General features: G+C 37.6%; 2 protein-coding genes across 5 annotated transcripts in view; one reads left to right on the top strand and one right to left on the bottom strand.

Moving 5' to 3' along the window:
* map2k7 (mitogen-activated protein kinase kinase 7) overlaps positions 1-13504 on the top strand; it is a 51680-nt gene that overhangs the window by 30030 nt on the left and 8146 nt on the right. The window lies entirely within an intron of this gene.
* The window catches only part of LOC127651259 (patatin-like phospholipase domain-containing protein 6), a 48305-nt gene continuing 36518 nt past the window's right edge, over positions 1718-13504 (bottom strand). Inside the window, exons 29-38 of one of the 4 annotated variants that reach the window (XM_052137005.1) lie at positions 11546-11662; positions 8230-8378; positions 5902-6054; positions 5558-5674; positions 5309-5396; positions 4965-5119; positions 3388-4746; positions 3220-3331; positions 3108-3163; positions 1718-3053 (exon numbers count right to left, since the gene is read on the bottom strand). In XM_052137005.1, coding sequence (XP_051992965.1) covers positions 4669-4746; positions 4965-5119; positions 5309-5396; positions 5558-5674; positions 5902-6054; positions 8230-8378; positions 11546-11662 — 857 coding nt within the window. In that variant the 3' untranslated portion in view covers positions 1718-3053; positions 3108-3163; positions 3220-3331; positions 3388-4668. Of the gene's footprint in view, positions 3332-3387; positions 4747-4964; positions 5120-5308; positions 5397-5557; positions 5675-5901; positions 6055-8229; positions 8379-11545; positions 11663-13504 lie in introns of all 4 variants that reach the window. The other 3 variants (XM_052137006.1, XM_052137009.1, XM_052137008.1) reach the window with 3 other exon arrangements.

Genomic DNA, 13504 nt, shown 5'->3' with positions numbered 1-13504 from the left:
CATAATCAAAAATACACCATCCCCACCATGAAGCTTGGTGGTGGTAGCATTATGCTGTGAGGATACTTCTCTGCATCAGTCCCTGGAAGGCTTGTAAAGGAAGAGGGTAAAATGAATTCTGCAAAATACAGGGAAATCCTGGAGGAAAACCTGATGCATTCTGCAAGAAAACTAAAACTTGGGAGAAAGTTTGTTTTCCAGCAAGACAATGATCCCAAGCACACAGCCAAATCTTCACAAGAATGGATTAAAAACAACAATGTTAATGTTCTGGAGTGGCCGAGTCAGAGTCCAGACCTCAACCCAGTTGAGAATCTGTGGATGGACTTGAAAATGGCTGCGCAATCACGATCCCCATCCAACCTGACAGAGCTTGAGCAGTTTGCAAAGAAGAATGGGGAATAATTGCAGTGTCCTGATGTGCCAAGTTTATAAAGTCCTATCCACATAGGCTCAAGGCTGTATTTGCTGCCAAAAGGATCTACTAAAAATGTATTCGAGTGATGAATACTTAAGCAACCAATTATTTTGTGTTTAATATTTGTACATTTAGACTAACTGGTAGAAATGTGTTTTGAATTTGATATGAAAGAGTCTTTTTCTATTGATCAGTGTCAAATAAGCCAAATGAAGTTCACTATGATTCTATATTATATATATATATGTATGTATGTATGTATGTATGTATATGTATATACAGCTCTGGAAAAATTAAAAGACCACTGCAAAATTATCAATTTCACTGGATTTACTATGTATAAGTATGTGTTTGAGTAAAATTAACATTTTTGTTTTATTCTATAAAGTACTGACAACATTTCTCCCAAATTACAAATATAAATATTGTTATTTAGAGCATTTATTTGCAGAAAATGACAACTGGTCAAAATAACAAAAAAGATGCCTCAAATAATGCAAAGAAAACAAGTTCATATTCATTTATAAACGACACAATATTAATGTTTTAACTTAGGAATAGTTCAGGAATCAATATTTGGTGGAATAACCCTGATTTCCAATCACAGCTTTCATGTGTCTTGGCACGCTCTCTACCAGCCTTTCACATTGCTGTTGAGAGACTTCATGCCACTCCTGGCGCAAAAATTCAAGCAGCTCAGCTTTGTTTGATGGCTTGTGGCCATCCATCTTCCTCTTGATCACATTCCAGAAGTTTTCAATGGGGTTCAGGTCTGGAGATTGGGCTGAAATCCATTGAAATCCTCTTGAATGTGATTAAGACATTAAATTACGTTAAAACATTAGTGTTAATGAATATGAACTTGTTTTTTTTTTTTTTTGCATTATTCGAGGTCTGAAAACATTGGATCTTTTTTGTTATTTTGACCAGTTGTCATTTTCTGCAAATAAATGCTCTGAATTACAATATATTTATATGGAATTTGGGAGAAATGTTGTCAGTAGTTTAAAGAATAAAACAAAATTTTTAAATTTTAAAACATAGAAACTGACAATTTTGCAGTGGTCTCTTTATTTTCCAGAGCTGTATATACATATATAGACGTCAAAGGGGGTGAATACTTTTTATTGGTACTGTATGTGGAAACGTGCCAGTCACATATGGTGAATTAACCTATACTGTAAATGTCTCTCTTTGTTGTCTTCGCACATTAATCTGTAATAGGAGAAATTTTTAACACTGTAAAATTTCACATTTTTCTCATTTTAAAAAATGCCATGAAGTCAGCCATGTATTAAATATGATTTTATTATTCATTAGGGTTTTATTCAGAATTTATTTATGAGGCTATACATGTTAGATGTCTAAACCTCATATTTTTCACTATCAATGCAAAAATGCTAATCAAGCATTTAAGCAAGTCAAGTTCATTATTCTCTTTTCTTGAGTAATAAACAATTTAAATATCTCTAGACAGTTTTTTTTACGTAAATACAAAAAAAGGACAGTGTTAAAACAAATAAATTAAATTAATTTAAATAGTGGGAAATCTTTTCTGTGTTCAAACACAAAATGTTGGTCACAGCAAAAATAAAAGAAATAAAAAGCAAAAGTGTGAAGGATGTAGGGATTTGTACATCTTTTCCAAATACAATGAGGTTTCAGGCATATGTACATGCAGTGATTAAAGAGTTGGTTGCTGAATGTTGGGGAAAGGTGACATTTGGCTTGAGTGAAAGTCTATGGAAGAACAAATCTGATCCATTACTGAACACTAGTCTGTATCCCTGGCATATAACAATTCCAACTGTCCAGTGAAAAACCTGCTGTGGCCTAAAGCTAGGCTCGGTCAACATTTTCACGTCCAATGTGATATTACAATTATTTTTTGTTCCCGTTTTACTTATTTTACAAAATAAGTCATCCACCTTGTCTACTTGAAACAAAAGTAGCTATGTATTCCAAGGCTAAACACACACACACACGCACACACGCGCGCGCACACGCACGCGCACACACATCTCCATACAGGATTTTTGGCATTAATGCAACTCTTCATGAATAATCTTGCTCCCTATCTAATTTGTTTACATTCTCACCCTCTACCTCACTCACTTCCTCACCTCACTCCCTCACTCACTCTCAAACTCACTTCCACACACTCTACCTCACTCAATTCCTCGCTCTCTAACTCACTTCCTCGCTCTCTACCTCACACTCAAACTCACTTCCACATCCTCTACCTCACTCACTTCCTCGCTCTCTACCTCACACTCAAACTCACTTCCACATCCTCTACCTCACTCACTTCCTCGCTCTCTACCTCACACTCAAACTCACTTCCACATCCTCTACCTCACTCACTTCCTCGCTCTCTACCTCACACTCAAACTCACTTCCACATCCTCTACCTCACTCACTTCCTCGCTCTCTAACTCACACTCAAACTCACTTCCACATCCTCTACCTCACTCACTTCCTCGCTCTCTAACTCACACTCAAACTCACTTCCACATCCTCTACCTCACTCACTTCCTCGCTCTCTAACTCACACTCAAACTCACTTCCACATCCTCTACCTTACTCAATTCCTCGCTCTCTACCTCACACTCAAACTCACTTCCACATCCTCTACCTCACTCACTTCCTCGCTCTCTACCTCACACTCACTCACTTCCACATCCTCTACCTCACTCACTTCCTCGCTCTCTAACTCACACTCAAACTCACTTCCACATCCTCTACCTCACTCACTTCCTCGCTCTCTACCTCACACTCAAACTCACTTCCACATCCTCTACCTCACTCACTTCCTCGCTCTCTAACTCACACTCAAACTCACTTCCACATCCTCTACCTCACTCACTTCCTCGCTCTCTAACTCACACTCAAACTCACTTCCACATCCTCTACCTCACTCACTTCTTCGCTCTCTACCTCACACTCAAACTCACTTCCACATCCTCTACCTCACTCACTTCCTCGCTCTCTACCTCACACTCAAACTCACTTCCACATCCTCTACCTCACTCACTTCCTCGCTCTCTAACTCACTTCCTCACTCTGTACCTCACCCTCTACCTCACTTCCTCACTCGCTACCTCTTTCACTTACTCACTCATGCTTTCATTCATTTCCTTGATCTCTACCTCACTCATTACCCCTCGCTCACTCACTTTCTCTCTCTCTATCCCGCTCACTTCCTCTGACCCTACCTTGTTCACTATCTCGCTCTCTACCTTGTTCAAATCCTTGCTCTCGATCTTCCTCACTCTCTACCTCCATTTCTTGCTCTCTACCTTGTTCACATCCTCGCATCCTACCTTGTTTTGTTCACTTTCTCAACCTCAACCTCATTTATTTCCTCTTTTTGTCTCATTCACTTCCTCTCTCTCTCTACCTCACTTACTACACACTCTCCATTTCAGCAATCTGTTTGTTAGACATTACTAACGATCATTTTGTACTTTGCTTCATTTCTCTATTAACATAGCCCACATTTCTTCATTCTATCTATATCTGCATAACTAATACAAACATTTCAATTCAAAATTAAATACTAACAAATCAGTCACAATTGATGTGTTGTCTGTCAACTAATGTATTAAAAAAGGTTGTAAATTGACTCATTAGAAAGCAGCATCAGCCTATTCTCACCCATATCCTGGTTCTTTACCATTTTCATTCTTAAGGGCATTTTCTGAAAGAAAAGTCATCAGTGAATGTTCTGATGGCTGTAGACACACATACACACACATTAGAAGAATTAAATTAAAATCAAAAAACCAATCACACTTCACATTTCCAATAAAACAGGTGTTGTATGAAAAACACCAGGAAAACTAGGTTTAAGAACAAAGGCCATAAACATCATTCTCGTGAAACTACCTTTTGACATTTATGATGCAAGATACCAAAAAGAGGTAGAACCCTTCCTTTCAGTGGCACAGTATCTCAGTTCCCTGTTAATGTGGGTTCATAACTAACTTGGTGGGCCCCCACAGTCCCTGGGCCCTTGTAAATTCTTGAGCCAAAAAAAAACAATAGAGGGAGACAGTTTTGGTGACAAGTTGTAGATAATGTAGAGTAAATGGATCTATAATCATAGTATCTTTGGTGACTTCCCAACAAACTTTTGTAATTCAGAAGTCCTCTCTTCTGTGTTGATCTTTATACTCTTCCGCCCCTGGTAGGGATCTACTTCTCTTTCCAGTGCCCTTTGACCTCTGGGCCTTGCACGACTTAATTTTTTAGCAGTCTGAAACCTCAGAGAAGATGTTGGAGTCCCGGGCGAGATTCCTCCTCTGACGGACCGACTTATCCTCATCCTAAAAACACACACACACAAAGAAAGAAAGAAAGAGATAAAGAGAGAAAGAGAACATTATTATTTATTACATTTTTTACCGGCAAATTTGAAGTGTTTGATCAACATCTTTCATGTAGACTATGTTCTCTGAAAAGTATGTAGCCAGGTTTTGCAGGCTTTTTCAATTTTGGGTGAACTGTCCCTTGAAGGCAATATATACAAGGTGTGAATACTCACTGCTGTAAAAATCCCGTTCTCCCCCGGTCCCCAATCTCCAGGAGAACTGTCCTCAGGGTCGTCAGCCTCGTCCTGCTCATCTTCTTCACCATCTTCCTCTCTCACTGGGTCCATCCCATCCTCCTCGTACTCAGTCGCATAGTCGGACTCCTCTGCTAGACATATGGGACAACATAAAAAAGTAATGGTACGTGATAAAGTACCTCACATTCATACAACTCTATCAGCTGTCAAAAATATATTTTGAATAGCTTGAATGGTGTCAATTCGATCTTAAATTAACAAATTAAAAAACAAAAGGAGTAAATTTTACATGTGAGGAAAAGGCTCTTTGAGTAACTGACCATCGGCTCCGATGTAGCTCTGCACTGGCTCAATCCTGGACACAATCTCAGCTAGATCAGTGAAATCTGCGCTAGGACACGTGCATGACTGAAACAAACATAAAAACAGATAAATCAATAAAGTAATAAAATACAAAATACATATTTATTAAGTAATGAATTACTGATGGATCATAATGACCTTTCTGGAAGTCATTGTCAAAATTATTCAACGGTGGCTTGTTTTAATGAGATACTGAGAAAACTCACATCTGTTTTCTTGCCATCATTATAGTCTGCTGATCGATGGTCTTTTAGCATTTTTTCAATGATGTCACCACGAGCCCACTCAGTAAACAACACTTTACCATGTTGGTAACCCACATCCTGAAAGAAGACAGAAAACCTTCCATATAGCAGATGTGCAATCATTTACAATATAACTTAAACGCTATATGTATATAGTTTATTCAGTATATAATCTCTAAATACAATGTTTTATTTTACTATACATTTTAATGTATATAATACCAGCTAAGACCAGTAAATTTACTCTTTTATGAGTAAGAATAATTGTCTAATGCTAAACTTTGGACTTCTGTGTGTGTACTCACATAGATTTCATCGAATTTTCCAAAGTCCATGGTCTTAAAACGGTCTATGGGTGGGCGAATGTACTCGCAGTACGCGCTCTTTTTGACCAATTCCAGCTGCCGTACACAGGAGACGTAGGCCAAACGGGACTGGATTTCAGCCATGTCAGGCACCTGAAAGACAGAAATACTTTCTTTTCACCAAACATTATCTATTTCAAATGCTGTACAGATTCAATATACAGTGGGTTCATAAAGTATTCGGACCCCTTAATTTTTTTCACATTTTGTTATGTTACAGCCTTGTGGAGAAAATTGTTTTAAAGCATTTTAGCATATCAATCTGCACTCCATACCCCATAATGACAAAGCAAAAAACTGATTTTTGATAAGATCACATTGACATACGTATTCAGATGCTTAACTCAGTACTAGCAACTCTGCAGATCATCTCCAGCTATGTCAGGTTGGAATGGGACCGTCAGTGGACAGACATTTTCAGGTCTCTCCAGAGATGTTCAATGAGGTTCAAGTCTGGGCTCTTGCTGGGCCACTCAAGGACATTCACAGAGTTGTCCCAAAGCCACACTTGCGTTGTCTTGGCTGTGTGCTTAAGGTCATTGTCCTGTTGGAAGGTGAACCTTTGGCCCAGTCTGAGGTCCTGATTGCTCTGGACCAGGTTCTCATTAAGGATATCTCTGTATTTAGCTGTGTTCAGTTTTCCTTCAACCCTGACCAGTCCTCCAGTCCCTATCGCTGAAAAACACTCACATAGCATGATGCTACCACCACCATGCTTCACCTTTGGGATGGTATTACACAGGTGATGAGCGGTGCCTGGTTTTCTCCAGCCATGACGCTTGAAATTGAGGCCAAACAGTTCAATCTTCATTTCATTAAACCAGATAATCTTGTTTCTCACAGTCCAAGAGTCCTTTAGGTGCTTTTTTCAAATTCCAAACAGGCTTTCATGTGTCTTGCACTGAGGAGAGGCTTCCGTCTGGCCACTCTGCCATAAAGCCCAGATCAGTGGAGTGTTGCAGTGATGGCTTCTGCAAGTTTCTCCCATCTCCACACATGATCTCTGTAGCTCAACCAGTGTGACCATCGGGTTCTTTGTCACCTCTCTTACAAATGCCCTTCTACCCCGATTGCTCAGTTTGGCCTGGCGCCCAGCTCTAGGAAGAGTCCTGGTTGTTCCAAATTTCTTCCATTTAAGAATTATAGAGGCCACTGTGCTCTTGGGAACCTTAAATACAGCCAAAAAATGTTTTAGCCTTCCCCAGATCTGTGCTTCAACACAATCCTGTCTCTGATCTCTGCAGGCAGTGCCTTTGACAACATGGCTTGGTTTTTGCTCTGATATGCATTTTCAGCTGTGAGACCTTATACAGAGACAGGTGTGTGCCTTTCCAAATCATGTCCAATCAATTGAATTTGCCACAAGTGGACTCTAATCACAGTGTAGAAACATCTCAAAGATGATTCAGAGAGATGGGATGCACCTGAGCTAAATTTCAAGTGTCATAGCAAAGGGTCTGAATACTTGTCAATGTGATATTTCAGATTTTTCTTGTTAATAAATTTGCAAACTTGTCAAAAATCTACTATTTGCTTTGTCATAATGGGGTATGGAGTGTAGATTTTGTGAAAAAATTAATAATTTAAAACATTTCAGCATAAGGCTGCAACATAACAAAATGTGGAAAAAAAATGAAGGGGTCTGAATACCTTCGGAAGATTTTATTTTCATTCTTGATCTGGAAATGTCAATGTTTATTCTGTAAAGGAAGATTTATCAACTGGGGTTCACAAACTTCTAGTAGCATATGGGACTGCTGGATGTTCGAGTTCAAAATGCCAAAAACAAACCAAATAAATATCTAATAAAATGAGTAAAATTGAAACAAGTCAATATATAACACTTTAATCAGATCTTATATTAAAAATTAAGTAATTACATTTATAATTCATTAATGAAAGATTCAAACATTATTTCAAATCTGAGAAGATACATAAGTAATAAAAATAATTACAAGTAATTCAAGTAAAAATAGGGGTCCTGCTGAAAGCCTTTAGGAAACCCAACTCATATATATATATATATATATATATATATATATATATATATATATATATATATATATATATATATATATATATATATGCAAAAGTCTCTTATTTATTCCTTTATTATTTTTTATTTAAACCAGACAATTAATTGACAATTAATTTAAATCTAAAACATTTGATGGCAGATTCTTTGGTTTTCTGAAGAATCTGAAAAAAGGCATTCTGATCCAAAAATCTGATGAAACAATTTTCTAATATCCCAAAACATTCTCTTACCTTCACTTTTTCTGCCCACGGGTTGATTCGTTTCCATAGCAGCCACCAGCCAGAAAGACAGTCACCGTAGTTACAGAGATCAGTCTCATCCTGGCTGCCCACATCAATGGCGATTACCGTTTTTGTGCCCATGTTACGAGCAATGTCCGCTGTACCATATTAGAGTGCCAATTGGATGCACACACAGAAACACACACAAAGACGGACATCCACAGGGTAGCAGGAAGAATTAACATAGGCCTACTGTTAATATTTCAAAGCAAATCCTCAAATCCAAATATATAAATGATCACCAATCAACGCTGCTTTACCAAACTCAGTCATAAGTGTGCCACTCTCATCAGGAATATTATTAAATAAACATGTATGTTAAAATTTGATGATGTTTTACAATTAATGGATTTTAAAATCTGTTTAAAAAGCCAAAAACTGTGGCAAAACAGCGTTACAGTTGTGTGATCAGTACAAACAAACCAAAGGATGGAAAAAGACAACTGCACTCAATGTTGATTAGTTTTGAGGATCAATTCAAATCTATCAATGGCCCATCAAGGCTTAAAATATTTGAGTGATGGATTAAGAAATTGAGTTTACAATTGTAACATTTCCAATTACTTTTAAATGTTCAGAAACATGGACAAATAATACATTGTCCTTGACAGTGCTCAGCTGCTCTGATATAAAATGTCAGATTAATTACAGTGTAAATTCACATGCAAAATCTTGTCTTTTTCCCCAATTAATTTGAAATGCAACATCCCAAATTGAAGTGCAACATCTGAATGATAGTTATTTCGGTCATGTTGCAGTGCAAACTGAGGGACATTATGCGATTGTTGTCTGGTGGCATTTTCATTTCTTTATTTAGACAATTACTATAATGTTTATATATGTAAATTGTTACCATTAGTTAATGCATTAGGCATCATGAAATAACAATGAACAATGTAATATTAAAGGCATTTGTTATTCTTAGTTCATTTTAGTTTATAAAAATACAATTGTTAACCCATTTAAGCCCACCGGCAACTATAGTTGCCACAGTGCATAGTTATCATTTTCCTTTTGTAAGTATTTTTCTAGATGCTATCCATGTTTTATATCTCAATGACTTGCAAGAAAACAGCCAAATAAAGGATTTCAAGAAAATAAAATTGGTGTTCACTTCCTTCCTGTCACATAATGCTGTCAACTTCCTACCCCTTCTTCCAGGAAGCATGGCAAAGTCAAACCCTCCCAATAAAAGGTCATTTTCATGTTACTACTAAGTATTTATTTTTTACATATATAAATCTACATAATGATGAAGGTCTCTAGAATCACCCAAACAAAACAAATATTACAAGAGATCTATAGTGTCTTGTATACTTAATCAAAAGTTCAAGCGGCAACAATAGTTGCCGGTGGGCAAATACCTTGTAAGTACATATCATTGGGAAATGGGGTATACTGTGTTAATAGGTTAATAAATCAAGGTTATTGGTCTTTTTTAGTGCTTTTTACTTTTATAATATTCCACCTAAACATAACTTAAAGCATGGGATTAATTGCTGTAGTTTATTTTTTTCAAACTTTTATGATATTATGTCCTGTAAGGGGCAAAATATTGAGACCCCTTCATCCAGTTTGGATGCGTTTCATTCTAATCGGTCAAGGATCCTAATACTTTTTATGACTAGTAGCTTATGATTCCATTATAAAGTTGAAATTCAGACAAGCAAAGAGTTTACATTTACATTATTTTATGAAATCACCTACAGTATAAAGTCTGAAATGCACATATGGGAGGTGTTGACCTGCATGACCAATGTGTAAACCGTTACCAGATTGGCATCCGATCAAAGAAGTGGTGTTGGCCATGCTACAGCTGGGCACTCCTTTTGTATGGTGCTATGGTCAATGCCTGGTGTTATTACAGGTACATGGAGGTGTAATGGGAAGTGGGAGGTGAGGCTGCGGGGTGGCAGGTTGGAAGGATGGGGTCTATGTTAGGTGGCATGACACAAAAACAAAACATGTATTTATTAATTATTTAATTCATTCAAAACCCACCCATTGAAAAATCATTCTTTCATTCATTCATACCAGTCATGTAAAGAGGGAGAGAGAGATCTCCTCTTCTTCCAAAGGCTGGTTGCCCAGAGTTTTCTCCAGCGCCATGGGAGTTAATGTATTAACTATATTTATTTTCATTTAACTTTTTGATACACAATGCCCTGTTAGGGCAACTTAATGTCTGCACTTTGTTCTGCACTATGTTCCATCACTTTAAGTAAATGGGTTTGTTGATGACTGTTTAAATCCCCATATATATATTGGCATATAGATAATTTCGACATTTTAATAATTTATTTTCAAATTCAAGAGATTATAAGCTAGAAGCAGCTTTTTTGGGTTTGCAGTGAATGTCTTTACACATAATACATTTGTTTATGAATAAAGATTGATCTGTTGAAAGCAGTTATTTTGAGAAAGATGCCAAATGTTCTCCTCCTATTCAAATTTGACATTGAAGACGTGCATACAACATATTTGCCCACCGGCAACTGACGTTGCCGCACATTCAAATATGATTTTCAAGAAGAAGAAAAAAAAACCGTGGGAAAATAAATGCAGAACATGTTCATATAGGACACTATTAACATGACTATATGCATGAAACCATTCAGAAAAATTTGGGCACAAATGGGTTAATGGTTTGTTCATATTAGTCCATAATGCATTAACTGATGTTAACAAATACAACTTAGTTTTAAAAATGTATTAGTATATATTGAAATGAACATGAACTAATGTAGTTAACTAATGTTAAGAAATAGAACCTTATTGTAAAGATTTACCAGCTTTCTTATATTGTAAAAAGCTCTTTAAACTCCAGATTAAGACCAACTGCACACCAAATAACAACAACACCTTAGAATGACTGACATTTACAGTATAATTAGATCAAGATTTCATATATTTAATTGGCTGGTGAGGACTAGAGGTCAAACACCTGACTTTCTTTGTCCACACCACCCAATCCCTGCGAAACTTTATCCATTTGAATCTCTGAACAAATCATGAATTAATCTATAGGGCTTAAAGGCGGCCAAAACACTAAAACAAATTGCAATTTAGACAAATTCTGTGTTCAAATGGATAAAGCAAAACCACTCACTCTACCCTCAAAATAATAAAGGAAATCACATTATACTTACTCAGAGCCAGATAGCCCTTCACAACCCAAATGAAGCAATTTCCCAACCCTGATTTTGTTTCTGACCCCAGTGGCCCTGTCTCTGTAGCGTAGGGTTGCTCTGGGGGGTGTACTTGCCTGGCAGGTTGTTGATGTATCCTCCATCCATGAGCAGGTTCCCATCTTTGGGGTCGCAGAGGGGTGGCAGGTACCCGGAAAGGGTCATGCTCGCCCTAACATAACGCCACAGGGAGCCTACCACACCGGGAGGAGGATAATAACCTCTTAATAATGTCTAGTGAATGTCTAAATAACATCCCAGAAAGGTTTGGAGGTGAAGTCACATTTCTGATTAGTCGAGCACTGACTAGCAGGGAGAGACAACAATGGTCACCTAAAGGACGGTGTGCGGTGATTTAGTTTGTCCTACCTCATACAGCGAACCTCACCTTTGACATTTTGAGTGTGTATTTGTAGGAGTCAGAAATAGGGTAAACACTGATGAGGTAAGGCAGACTTATCTTTCAGCTCTGCCTCACTTCTTCTGCCTCAACACTCCTAACGCTCATTATTACATAGAGTAAAAAAAAATTTTTTTTAATGTAATGCAGAGTCTTAATTAAAACTTTTTCTCCATTAAGATATTTTTAAAATAAAAATCAATGGAGAATAATGCCCCCCCACCCCCCGTAATGGGTTCTTTCTTAACTTACTAAAATCATGATGAGCTTCTACGGCAGAGAGCTTTGAAGAGACAGAGTTTGAAAGACAGTCTCAGTTTGAGTTCGGAACTGCATACTACAGCAATACTCATATTATTTCTACCATAGACACATATGGCAGAAGTAGTCAGAGTAGTATGGGTAGTATCCCATTCTGAACTCAGCCACTGTGAACATATTGGGCACTGCCAGCTTGTCCCAGCCTGCAGTAAAACACTCAACCAGCAGGTGTCAGGAGAGGCGTGGCAGTGAGTGACATGGATTGGAAGGAGACAGAAATCGAGAGAGGCAGGTGCACTCAGTGTGTGGTGCTCTTAAAGCAAAAGAATGTCCGGCTGATCAAGGTAAAAACAATGTAAAAAGACACGAAGAGCCTGAACACCTGTCAGCTGGTTCTGTCTGTTTGAGCTCATTTTAAGTTACAATTTTAAAGGACTAGTTCACACAAAAATGAAAATGTTGTCATCATTTACTCACCCATGTTGTTCATAACTTACTTTCTTCCATGTATGTTTCCTTTTTGAGTGAACCATTCCTTTAAAGGGATCATGACATGCCTTTTTAAACATAATATAGATCTGTCTATATACTTTATATATATATATATATAGAGAGAGAGAGAGCTGAAGTCAGAAGTTTACATACATTTTAGCCAAATATATTTAAACTCAGTTTTTCACAATTCCTGACATTTAATCATAGAAAACATTCCCTGTCTTAGGTCAGTTAGGATCAGTACTTTATTTTAAGAATGTGAAATGTCAGAATATTAGATGAGAGAATTATTTCTTTCAGCTTTTATTTCTTTCATCACATTTCCAGTGGGTCAGGAGTTTACATACACTTTGTTAGTATTTGGTAGCATTTCCCTTATATTGTTTAACTTGGGTCAAATGTTTTGGGGAGTCTTCCACAAGCTTCTCACAATAAGTTGCAGGAATTTTGGCTCATTCCTCCAGAACTGGTGTAACTGAGTCAGGTTTGTAGGCCTCCTTGCTCGCACATGCTTTTTCAGTTCTGCCCACAGATTTTCTATTGGACTGAGGTCAGGGCTTTCTGATGGCCACTCCAATACCTTGACTTTGTTGTCCTTAAGCCATTTTGCCACAACTTTGGAGGTATGCTTGTGGTCATTGTCCATTTTGAAAGACACATTTGTAACCAAGATTTAACTTCCTGGCTGATGTGTTGAGATGTTGCTTCAATTTATCCACATAATTTTCCTTCCTCATGATGTCATCTATTTTGTGAAGTGCACCAGTCCCTTCTGCAGCAAAGCACCCCCACAACATGATGCTGCCACCCCCATGCTTCACGACTGGGATGGTGTTCTTCAGCTTGCAAGCCTCACCCTTCTCCCTCCAAACGTAATGAT

This window comes from Xyrauchen texanus, chromosome 11 (assembly GCF_025860055.1).
Source record: "Xyrauchen texanus isolate HMW12.3.18 chromosome 11, RBS_HiC_50CHRs, whole genome shotgun sequence".
Taxonomy (NCBI): Eukaryota; Metazoa; Chordata; class Actinopteri; order Cypriniformes; family Catostomidae; genus Xyrauchen; species Xyrauchen texanus.
Note: the sequence above shows the minus strand (reverse complement) of the source record. Positions and strands in the feature narration are given on the sequence as shown.